Source organism: Gossypium arboreum, chromosome 8 (genome assembly GCF_025698485.1).
Source record: "Gossypium arboreum isolate Shixiya-1 chromosome 8, ASM2569848v2, whole genome shotgun sequence".
In the NCBI taxonomy this organism is placed as follows: domain Eukaryota; kingdom Viridiplantae; phylum Streptophyta; class Magnoliopsida; order Malvales; family Malvaceae; genus Gossypium; species Gossypium arboreum.
This window is the reverse complement of record NC_069077.1, coordinates 12,928,133-12,941,325: the sequence shown is the minus strand read 5'-3', so window position 1 is coordinate 12,941,325 and position 13,193 is coordinate 12,928,133. Positions and strand designations below refer to the sequence as shown.

Sequence of the window (13,193 nt, the reverse complement as noted above, 5' to 3'; positions counted from 1 at the left end):
CGATACCGTAACTTTCGGTTCATTACATAAATTGGTATCAGAGTCAAGTTCAGCTTTTGTAGATTAACTCGTTCAGTGACACAACAATGAATTTGGATATTGAGAAGTTGGACGGGATCACAAATTTCAGTTTCTGACAATTTCAAATAATTACGGAGGTAGTTGATGTGACTGAGGACAAGGGTGATGATTCGTTGTTCTCCATATATAATTTGGTTGAAGGTGGAGTCATGCCAAATATCATACACGTGTCTGATTTAGGTAAGAATTTCATGACCATTTGGTCTTTAGAACTCGAATGGTTCATAGAATGTTTGAGGCAAGGTTGGTCACAGAGGGTTACAGATAGGTGGAGAGAGTTGATGTTTTCTCTATTATTCGGGTATTATTGACCCTTATTGCATTATACAACTTTGATTTGACGACTAGAAATCTTTTAGTTTTCAAGTTCGAGCACAATTTAGACTTGGTTGACATTCTGCAAAATCTGAGTTAGGCTCGTAAAGGGGTATGGAAAATGAGGCGTGATAAATACGAGTCAAGGTAAAAATTTGTGGGTTGTGTCCCGCATTTATCAGACACATTGCGGACACCTTAGACGAGAATCGATGAACAACCGAAAGAGGACCAAAATAAGTTCGACGTCGGGATGAGGAGGTCTCTGACACCGGGATGATGTGACGATTTTTGACAATAGGCGTGGCAATGACGTTGTGACGAGGAGAGTCGACAAGTCACGACGTTACAATGATTCTTGATGTTATGCAACCATGTTTTGTACAACTCAATAAAACTTCTTCTCCCAGTTGAATTCTAATTACTTCAGGGTTATTTTAGTCGTTTTAATCTTTAGTATTGAATATATTTAAAGGATCTTTGTAACCTTGATTTATACATGCCAATCTACAAGGGTTTTTCTTTGAAGGCTACAAGATGTAGGCGCTGATAAGTTTTAGTGAAAATTTTCGTGATAACTATGGAGAGTATTTTATACCCTTTTTGAGAGAACTCTACGAGAGTTTGGACTTTGTATTCAAGGTTTTAGATAATGTGAGTTTAATACATTTAAGGTTTATTTTCTCTACATTGTAGTCTTATTTGTTTATTTATTTAGTTAAAAGTCGAAACCTCATTTGCTCATGATTTTTATCTTCTTCGGAAAAAATTTTCACGTAAAATATTTGTATTCGCTATTTTCTACCTTTTCTATTTTGTTATTTATACTGATTCATCCTCAACAGATCCAAATTAGAAACCACTACTTTTGTTGGATTGGGATCATTAGCTCGTTACGATCAGTTTCTTACTGCAAAATTTATTGGGATTTTGAATATGTGAATGATATGTGACTTAGGTGAGTTTTGGATTAACATGCCATGACATGCAGGATACGGTCAAGACTGGAATGTAGCGCAATCAAAACAAAAATGTAGCAGAAGATCACCACGAAGGTCTGACAAGCTGGCCTTCAACAGTGAAGTAATTATGTTGTTCTAAATCTGTATTCATTTTGTCTTCAGCAGTTAGTTTAGTTGTTGTAAGTACGTTGTAGCTATAATATACCTAGTTTGGATAAGAGGAGATATTTTGTAAAATAAAAGTAAACAAATTAGATATTTATACTATTAACTAAAGACAATGGAAACATCCGATTGTTTGAACACTAAATTTAGTACATTTTGTCCAAAAATTAGCTTGATAGTGCTATTAGGATGGATAATATAGATAGATTAGTTGATTTCAAGGTCCCATTTTCTTCCATGATTGGAGGTCGGGAGGCAAACATCTTAATCTTGCTGATGAGTGGGTGTTATTTAAGATGAACTACTGTACAAATCGGATGATTTGATGCTAGGAAACCAGTGGTAACATGGAAACACCTTAATCTCCACCTCACATCACAAAAGTACAAAGTTTAACCAAAAATCTTCTGCCTCAGCCAGCTCAAATTGCAAGAACTGAATTGATTTACAGTCAAATTTTATTAATTAAGGTATTACGTTATTAAACAACCGAGTTGCCCTCTTAAAACACTATAAAAACCCCATTCTTTTCTCCAAATTCACCATCCCCATTCTCACACATTATACAACCCTAACTTCTACATTAGGCAAGAAGCTCCTAAGGTTTGAGAGAGATGGCTTCAAAAAGATCGGCATCGGTTGCCCTCTTTTTTGCACTCAACATTCTCTTCTTTTCACTTGTCAGTGCTAATTGTTCTTGCCCTTCCCCCAAACCAAAACCAAACCCCACTCCCTCCCCAACTCCTGCTGCGGAAGGAAAATGCCCCATAAATACCCTTAAACTAGGTGTATGTGCTGAGGTGCTTGGTTTAGTCAATGTAACTGTTGGGTCACCCCCAGTTCAACCTTGCTGCACCCTTATCAAAGGCCTTGCTGATCTTGAAGCAGCTGTTTGCCTTTGCACAGCGATCAAAGGCAACATTTTGGGTATCAATCTTAATATTCCAGTTTCCCTCAGCTTGCTTCTAAATGTCTGCTCAAAAAAAGTTCCATCCGGCTTCCAATGTCCCTGATCACTCTTCCAAATTCTTTCTTTTCTCAGTGTTTTTCATGCTTAGTTCGCAACGGTAACTGTCTGTTTCCCTGTTGTAGTGTTTGTTTGGTTGCGAATTGATACTAAATAAGTGTAGTGCTTTTATTTATTCAAGTGTTTATTTTTGGGTTTATGTATTTTATGGAAAAGTGAAAGTGTAGTATTATTGGTATGTTGATTTGAATAAACCATCCATTGTTATAAGTTTGTCTAAATTAATTTCTCAATGTTGTCACGCTATATATATTAAACATGTGTCCTTACTCCTACCTTCATGTATTTTGATTATAAGCATTGGATTTGATTTCTAAACATTTATTAAGAATAATAAGTAAACTTTAATAAGTTTTTTCTTTGACGCATAATATTTTCAAGTTAACAATATATCAAAAGAGTATAATAATTAATGAGTAATCAAAATACACTTGGATGTAAGTTATGGCAAATTTATTAGGGCGTATGATGTAATTATAAGTTATGGCATAAATACTGTCGAAACAAGAGAATAAACACCAAAAATTTGGTCTACCTTAATTTGTGTGTCTTGTTCAAACAAAATTTTACTTACATTATCGTAACCCAATTTATTTTAACCTCTGATTAACTATAACCTCATCTTAGTATATTTAGTGTGAACTCTGCCAAACAACCTCTCCTAATATGAATAAACAATAAATGCACTTAATAAAATTCCTTCAGCTTTGAAGTATGTTAGCTTTAATCTCAAATTTGTATTCATATAATGTGAATAAAATCCATTAAGCTTTTAAAGTTTTACCTTAATGTTTATCTCTAAGCTTCTTTGAATACGTTATCTTCATGTCTTTATATTATCTTCCAACTCTATCTCTCACGCTTGGATTAGAATGTTTTGAAAGTTTGTTGTTAAAGATTGGGATAACAACTTTTTGAGACTCATACTTCAAATAAAACTCTTCCATCTTAAAATCTTTTTAAGGGTGAGTTTTGATAAATTATAGAAATTTTTCATTTCAGTGAAAATAAAAATTTAACATTTAATATTTTAAATATATTTAATAATTATTTTAATTTTTTATTTAATATAAAATATTGAATAACATAAGTAGATAAGTAGCTACTTATCACTTAAGGTAAAAATATTAAGTTGATTTTATTTTATTAAATTTGAATTAAATGATTTGAAAACAAAAGATAATCAAATTGTCATATTTATCTTCTATCTAAAATAATATAAAATATTATATTAATAAAATAAAAATAAAAATAAATAATCTTTTAAAATTAATATTTACTTTTATCAAATAACATAATTTATATTTACTAATTTATCAAATATTTTTCTAATATAAATTCAATACTTGTAAAATTTAGCAAAAAAAAATTAATACTTAATTTTTAGAATTTAAAATTTTAATTTATCAAATACACCTTAAATCTATTGTATTAAATAGATAGATGCGGCCATGAATATCCCACATTTTTAACCATTATAAGATAATTATGAACATAAAATAAATGCAAAGTAAAAACAAAATTGCTGACAAATAAAAATTGATGCATAAACAACTTTTAGTTTGCCATGCGGGAACAGTTTGTACGTAGCGCAAATTATTGTGTACTAACAAGTTATATTCTTATTCTATAAAAATCATTAATTAAAATAATTTAAAATAAATATTTTTCCCAGTAACTAAAACAAATAAAAATAAAAGTATTTTATTTTAATAAACATATATTTATATATAAAAAACATGAGTTAAATTCATTACATTATTAAATTCACATTAACTAATACCTTATTTATATACTACTAATTATTATGAGATAATAATAAAAGTAACATTAATTAACTATTAATTCATTAAACGTAATTGAATAACTTAAAATAATAAAATCGCTTAAATAAATTATATATATTACATATATTATTAACTATTATGTGATCATAAAAAATTATTTAATTGTGCATGTAGTTTTTAGTTTCACATTTCTTTTAAATAAATATTAGAAATCTTAACACACGTGTATACGTGTGAAAACTATATATTTCAAATACGAGATGCTTGTTTAAAAGTAACATATAATAAACATTGATATGTATAGTTTGAAACTAACTAATCATAATAACATATGAAATATGTACAATATTAAAATAAAAAAATAGATTAAATTAGGACTAAAATGAAACCTAAACACATAAATATATCGGATAAACAATACTAAATGCACTACAGTTATTTATTATGGTCTTATCATTAATTATGAGTTTGTGTCAAGTTGACTTGTGACACCAACTCAATGAACAATATTATTAAGATATACAACTTATAGAGATAATAAATTGTGTATATTAAAGTTAAAATGTATAAAAATATATTAAAATTGTTATAGAAAATTAATAAAACAATAATAATAAGTAAAAGGTGGATGAAAATACGGAGAATTTTTCATATCTTCATTTCACTCACGTAAGGATTCTATTTATAAGTAATTAACATTCAATGCAATATACTAAATGAAGCTTATTTAAGTATTTCATTAACACATACATTAAACAACTTGCATAATGAATGAGAGGTTTTACATTATAAATGAAGGGGGTTAGAATATGAATATCCACATTTATTTGTAACACTTCCCCTTAGATATCCACTAGAGAAAACTGTGTATCATTAAAACCTTTATGAGGAAAAACCCTGTGGGATAAAATCCTAATAAAGGAAAAAGAGTACATAATCTCTTATTGATAAGCTAAACAAGTAACATATTTTCATCTCATTCTTAATGCGTTTTTGAATGATTAATTATGCAAATTAGTGAATTTTATGTTCCTAATCCTTTAAATTCATATTTCTATACTTAGGAGAGCATTTAAGAGTGAAAGGAGCGAAAAACGAGCCAAAATTGGATAAATAGAACTGTTTTAAGGAGCCATATGGCTGGGGCATTTCTAAGTGGGTTGGGCACACGCCTATATAAGTCACACGGGCTAGCCACATGCCCATGAGCTAGCCCATGTCAATTTCACACCCTACTTCCCTAATACGCAGAAAAACCCAATTTTTAAGCTTTTTGAGCATTCTAAAGTCTATAAATACCATTAGAAGAAGACATAAGGGGGCAATCAGAAAAGATCGAAGAAAACACTCGAAGAACACCATCGGAATCAACTCGAAAGCGGATCTCCATCAAGATCGAAGATCTCCTTTTAATTTCTTTCGAAGTTTTATTAAGTTTCTTATGTCTTGTAGTTATTCTGACTTTGAGATGTTTTCATTCAGGATTATAAACTAACTCCCTAGATACTTAGGAGGATGAAACCTATGATGAATCTTTTTATTTAATATCTGCTTTTACACGATAAATATTTGATTCTTGTTCTCAATTATGTATGCTTATTTCTTATTTTAGTATTTTCGAGATATTAATTCATATTTAATGTGCTTAATTCAGTGGAGAAAAAGTTTCCGTTTAAGAGTAGATCGAGCATAATAGAGTAGAGTTGTCACTACAGGAAAATAGACTTTTAGCGGCTTTTTTTTAGCCTTTAGTAGCGTTTTCACAAGCGTCGCAAAAAATGCTGCTATAGAAAACGTCGTAAAAACTTGCGGCGTTTATTTGAAAAAAATGCCACAAAAGATCATGACTTTTAGCGGCGTTTGTGGGAAAGGCGCCGCTAAAAGTCATGGCTTTTAGTGGCATTTGAGGGAAAAGTGTTGCTAAAAGTCATGGCTTTTAATGACGTTTTTGAGAAAAGCGCCGCTAAAAGTCACGGCTTTTAGCAGCATTTGTGGGAAAAGATAAATCTAAATGATACTTCAAATTCAATGAAAGATATATGATGTAAATTAATAAATGAAGTATAACTCAAAATATTCTTACAATAATGTTAAATGTGACAATGTTAAAATATTCTTACAACGAGAAAACAAATGTCTAAGATGGCGGCTTTTGCGACTGCTGAAACATCTACATCATATGCTGAAGCTGTAGCTAGAGCTCATCGTACTTTTTGCTCTGCTCTGCTGCCATCGCTACTGCCTCTGCCTTCCTCGCTGCTGCCACTGTCTCTCTCGCTGCTGCATCCGCTCTAAGTTGTTGTTGGAGTTCTTCATATGTTCTTTCAACCTCGGCAATTTGCTCAACTGTGTTCGCTTGCATCTGAGCTATCTGGTCTCTTAACCTCTAAACTTCAGCTTGAGCTTGACTCCCGGAAGGCATGTATTGCTGGGAGCCGGATCCAAAATATTGGGTTGGGGTAACACCATATCCTTGAAATCGAACCCGACCATACCTTTCAGGACCAAAAACTTCAGTAATAATTATGTTATCAATGTTCTCAAGATTAACAGAACTATCAGTCGAAGCAACCGCTTCATACTCCGCCTTCTTCTCCTTTAGTTTCTCCTAATAAATCAATCAAAGAGTTAGAAACAAAATATATAATAAAAAGGAATGCAACATAACTTAACATTATTTAAAACTACTAACGACGAATTAAACCATTATAATTAAACATTATAAATATTTATAATAAATCAAATTTTATTAAGTAAATATACCATAATTTCTCCAGCTTCGGATGTCATAGGAGATCTATCTTTCTTCCTATGCGTAATCTCAAAAAGCTGAAGGCGTCCAACTTTTTGACCAGACGAGACTTCCTATAATATAGTAGTAAAAATATTATTTAATAGTAGAAAGTCATTAATATTTGATAGAATTAATAAATACATAATACCTCGGCCTCAGCTAAAGAAAAAAAACTTCTCGACTCTGCCATGTGCTTGAATTTTTGTTTTTTCCCGCTGCTTGTTCCAACTTGCTCACGGTCCTACATAATGTAATTATTATTACGTATATAGTAAACACTATATACCAAAAAATTTATAAGAATTTGGAAGTACGTAATACCTCTCCTTTCTTTGAATTCCAGAATCTAACCGTATCTTCCCATTGGTACCTCAGCATTCTTGGCGGGACATTTCGCTATTTTTCTTCGAGGCTTATGTCTTTCTTAAAATATTGTTTTTTTCAAAGTGCTTTTATGGTCTCTCCATTTTTTACCCAATGCCTTCTTGATATAGTCATCCAAGACCTTTAAAACAAATCTCTCCTAAAAAAAATACAAGTTTAGAATGTAAATATAAATGAAACTTAAACCAAAGTATTATAAATTACATCCACGTTTTGTTACCTTAATATTATCGAGAGTTTGATTTTTGTTGTTATTAGGCATGTGATGCCATGATTCGTAGTTGATAGGCAACATATTGGCATTTCGTGCTATAATGCCCAAATAGCCTGCTCAAAATCGAGCTTCAGATCCAACAGGCTGACCATGACTATTTCTACTTACTTTGACACGCTCGACAGGATTTAAGTTGTATAAATCTTTAAGTAGCGTACGTCCTCGACCTCTACGCGTCTCACCACTTTCAGCTGAAAAACGATATGTTATTATTTATATTAAAATTGAAAAATAAATCAATAATACAAGTCAACACACATGTAAAATAATCTTAACATTACTTTGAAATTCTGCAGACTCGTCAAGTGTCTCCGGCACATTCGAAGATCCAATAACTGTCTGTTGTTCACTATTTGCTTCTTCCGAATTTGGAGTATTCTGGACCATATTTAAATCTCGTAATCTTCTTCTACGCATTTTTCTTGCAATACACATAAAATAGTTGAAATTTTAGTAACAAATTACAACAATAATAGTTTTGTTACAACAATAATAGTACATATAAAATAGTTAAATTATATAACATGAGCAAGATTAAAATTATAATATTACATATAATTAAAAAATTGTAAAATCTTACTACATCATAATTCGTAAATATCTTCATCCACATCCTAACGAACCCATTGAAATTGTGTACTAGTACTAGGGATATTTTCATTTAAGTTTTGTTCTGGAAAACATAAAGTTTCTGATCTTTTGACGATTTCATCTCTACTTCCATTGCCCATGTCAAACAAGTCATTAGGGGTGTTTCGGAGTACAATGTACCAACCCTCATCAGTTGGATCTTTCGAGTAAAAAAACTTGTTTCACTTAAGAAGAAAATACATACTGCTCGTCTATCAATTGTTCTCCAGTGTGAATCAATCGAGAGAAATTCTCCATTGTAAAACCAAATTGATCGTTTTTAATTCCGCGAGCAGTATTAACATCAGCCCAATCACATCGAAATAAGACAACTTTCCATTTTCCATAGTAATCTAACTCAATAATATCAGTAAGAAGTCCGTAATACTCCATATTTCCCTCAACGGGATTACTGTCCCTAGCACTAACCTCAATCTCTCGCGATATTTTGTATGAAATCTAAATCCATTGATGATGAAGGCACTATATCATTTTACTACTCTATTCGGGTCTTGGGAAAGCCATTTAACTTCTTCATTAACGTCCTTCCCACTCCAAACCTATTGAATCGAAAGTAATTTAAGTAATTATAAATGTTATGAGAAAACATTATTATTTGTCAATAAAAGGTTGCATTGTATACCGTTTGGCTTAACCATTCATGGAAAGATTCTGTGAATAACTTATTAATCTCTCGTTGTTGTAATCTTCGAGAGCATGAACGAGATCTCAAGATTTGTTTGTACTCATTATGTTAAAAAGAGGTTTAATTGGTTAGAAAATAAACAAATAAAAAAGATGAATATTTATCATATTCTAGAACTTACTTGCGTAATGGTTCAATTGAATTGTGGTGAAAAAGAACATATCTATGTGCTTGTACCCAAGATCTTTCATCTAATTCTGCAATTTCAACTTTACTGATTGGTTCTCTATAACTTTGAAATAAATAAGTTTCGGCGAAGTTGGGATTATTGAGCCCAACATTTCTACTTGGTCTATTCAATCGTGTTTCAACATCTTCTAAATATCTAGAACAGAAGATCATACACTCCTCTTCCAAGTAGCCTTCAGCAATTGATCCTTCTGGATAACGCTTATTTTGATAATAAGACTTCAATTTGCTTAGGAACCTAAATACGATATACAACATTATCAAAAGTTGTAACTAAATGTATAGAGGTGAATGAATGAATACTCTACAAATAAATTAGCACCTTTCTATAGGATACATCCATCGATAGAAAACCAGTCCACTAATTATTTCTTTATAAGAGAGATGGATTACCAAGTGCACCATAATAGTAAAGAAGGAAGGTGGAAAGATCTTCTCCAAATTGCATAAATTCAAAGCGGCTCGATCCTGTACTTTCTCAAGTTCTTCAACATCCAAAACTTTGCCACAAATAGCATTCATTATATTGGAAAGTTCAATTATCCAAGACGTAACCTTTTTTGACATACAGCACCGTGAAACAAGTAGTAGTAAATCTTGCATCAAGATGTGATAATCATGTGATTTTAAAGAATATAGTCTTTGATCTTTAAGACTCACACATCGAGATATATTTGATGCATACGCATCTGGGACCTTTATATCCTTCAACACCGTGCAGAACACTTCTTTCTCTTCCTTCGACATTGTAAAAATTAGAGGCAGCAACCGATATTTCCTATTCAGAAGTACTTGGGGATGAAGATCACGTTGAATTCCCATGTCAACTAAATCAAGTCGACTCTGAAGATTGTTTTTTGATTTTCCATCGACATTCAAAATTGCCCCAATGATATTCTTGCAAACATTATTCTCAATATGCATGACATCAAGATTGTGTCGTAAAATGTGATGCTCCTAATAAGGCAACTAAAAAAAAACTTCTTTTTTTTCCACAAGTCCGCCTCCTTACGATCATCCTCTTCATTAGATTCATTATCAGATTTGTCCTTTGATCTTCTCCTTGCTTGTATGTTGGATGGTTGATTCATCTCCACATAACTGAAATCCATATATTTTAACATGAACAAGATTTCAGATCCAATGGTCTGCTCAGGAGCTTCTCTAAACTCTTCAGTACTGTCAAATAAAGTCCTTTGAAATCTAAATCTATGATTTCTATCCAACCACCGACAATGCCCCATATAACAGAACTTCTTCTTATTATATAACCATTTCGAACATGTTTGCGCAGCACAACAAGGACAAGCATAACGTTCTTGGGTACTCCAACCAGATAAATTGACATAAGCCGGGAAATCATTAATTGTCCATAACAAAACTGCATGATAAACCGTAATTTATACATATTTCTAGCCCATGCTTAGCACATTTTATGGATGATTTTTACTTAAAATTGGTGAATTCGATGCTCTTAATGCCTTAATTTCATGTTTTATACTTAGGTGAGCATAGGAAAGTGAAAGGAAAGAGAAACGGGCCAAAAAACGGAGAAAATGGACTAATGTACGAAATCAACACAGCCTGAACCTCCTCACACGGGCAGACCACACGGCCGTGTCAATTTGGCAGAATCGAAGCACGACTCACACAGGTGGACCACACACCCATGCCTATTTAACAGGCTTAACCACGGGCTAAAGTAATCGCACACGGGTGTGTCAGACGGGCGTGTCCCTGTCAAGCCCAAATTGAGTCCAATTCGGAAAAGGCCAATTTTGAGGGTTCTTAGGCATTCTAAAGCTATAAATACACCCTAGAGGAGGAAGAAAGGGGCCACATAGAGAAGGAAGCAGGGAACTGCTCAAAGAAAGCCAAATGATCCATCTTAGAAGCAGGATTCATCATCAAGACTGAAGATCTTCCCTCAATTTCCCTCCAGAAGTTTTGTTTTTTTCTTTATGTTTTGTATTCATTATTCTTCTGAGATGTTTACCTTTTTAGTTATGGACTAAAACCCCTAAATACCTAAGGGGGATGAAACCTAAGACAGATCTTGTTATTATTATCTGAATTGTATGATAAATATTTAACTTGTTCTTAATTATGTGTTCTTAATTCTTGTCTTGATATTCCAGGATATTGATTCAAGTTAAGCTCTTATTCAGATGAGGAATAGACCCTGTCTAAGAGTACATTTGTCATAATTAAGCGGAGTTGATTGCGCGCCTAGAGATAGGGTGACAAGATTTTTCCAGATTAGGGTAAAACCTAATAAGGGGATCCATAGATCGAGTTAATGCAACCCTAGGGAGTTAATTAGAAAGAGATTTCAATTATTCAACCTAGGGTTAGACGTTGTTAGTCTCGAGAGGGATAATAATATAACTTAGGGATTTCTACGGATCAAGTCAAATAAATAAATCGTCCGATTCAGAGTCAAATAACAAGTGAAGTCTAGGTGGATTTGTCCTTAGGTATTGTCTTAATTCAATCATTTTTCCAAAAGTAATTCCCCAATTCTATTTTTTGTGATTTCTTAGTTTAGTTAATTAGTTAGATAAAAAAAAACCCTTTTATTTTTTAGGCTAGATAATAAAAAGAAAAGTTAATACTAGTAGTTTTAGTTCCTTTGGGTTCAATAATCCAGTCTTGCTAAAGCTATACTACTATTCGATAGGTACACTTGCCTTCATCGTGATAATAATTAGTTTCAAGAATGATTCATTATAAATATTTAAAACCTGTCACGAATATCACGTATCAAGTTTTTAGCGTCGTTGCCGGGGAACTAAGATATTAGGAACACTCGATTTTTATTACTTTAGCCATTTACGTTTACTGCAATCTAAATTTTATTCTAATTTTTAATATTAATTCTTCTTTTTCCCTTTTTCTAGCAGGTTCTTATAGTTTATGACTAGAAGAAACCCGTCAGGACCATTACTTTTTGACAGTGAGATCGATCGCACAGTTCGCAGAAACCAAAGAGAAATAAGGTGAAGCTTAAGATACACAGAGAACTAGCAAGAGAACGATATTCAAACCAAAACCGAGGAGATGGCTGAGAACCAAGAAAATTCACTACCTCCTACAGTTGCTATTAATCAAAATCCTGCTCTGCGCACTATGTATGATTATGCTAAACCTAATTTATCAAGAACTTAGTCAAGTATAGTTAGACCTGTTATTGCTTCAAATAATTTTGAACTAAAACCTAATACAATTCAAATGATATAATAGTTTGTTCAGTTTGATGGTTTGCAGGACGAGGATCCCAACGCTCACTTGGAAAATTTTCTAGAATTTTATGATACCTTTAAAATTAATGGCGTTTTTGATGATGCAATTCGCCTTCGGTTGTTTCCCTTTTCGTTAAGGAATAAAGCTAAATAATGGTTGAACTCGTTACCACAAGGCTCAATCACTACTTGGCAACAAATGACTGAAAATTTCTTATTAAAATATTTTCCACCAGCTAAAACAGCCAAATTACGTAATGATATCTTTTCTTTTGTGCAGATAGATTTAGAAACACTCTACGATGCATGAGAGAGATACAAGGACGTTTTGAGAAGGTGCCCTCACCATGGGTTACCGCTTTGCCTACAGGTTCAAATGTTCCATAATGGCCTAAATCCTTCGACTCGGCAGATGATTGATGCAGCCGCTGGAGGAACTATCAATAATAAGACACCTAAGGCGGCTTACGAATTTATTGAGCAGATGTCACTGAATAACTATCAGTGGCAAGTTATGAGAACAAAGCCGACGAAAGCAGCCGGTGTTTTCAACCTCAACGCGGTTACTATGTTATCTAAGCAAGTAGAACTCTTAAATAAAAAAGATTGACGGTTTGTGTGGTTCCACTCAGGTACA

The 13,193-nt window shown here is 32.6% G+C and overlaps 1 protein-coding gene and 1 non-coding gene across 2 annotated transcripts; one reads left to right on the top strand and one right to left on the bottom strand.

Moving 5' to 3' along the window:
- The first annotated feature begins 2,044 nt into the window (after positions 1-2,044).
- Positions 2,045-2,771, top strand: LOC108468057 (14 kDa proline-rich protein DC2.15-like). Its single transcript, XM_017768909.2, has one exon. The coding sequence runs from the start codon at positions 2,138-2,140 to the stop codon at positions 2,534-2,536; it is 399 nt and encodes a 132-aa protein (XP_017624398.1). The 5' UTR covers positions 2,045-2,137; the 3' UTR covers positions 2,537-2,771.
- A 10,032-nt stretch (positions 2,772-12,803) lies between these two features.
- LOC128279697 (small nucleolar RNA R71) lies at positions 12,804-12,910 on the bottom strand. The gene has a single exon (XR_008269895.1). It is a non-coding gene; the product is annotated as a small nucleolar RNA R71 (small nucleolar RNA).
- Positions 12,911-13,193: the final 283 nt, after the last annotated feature.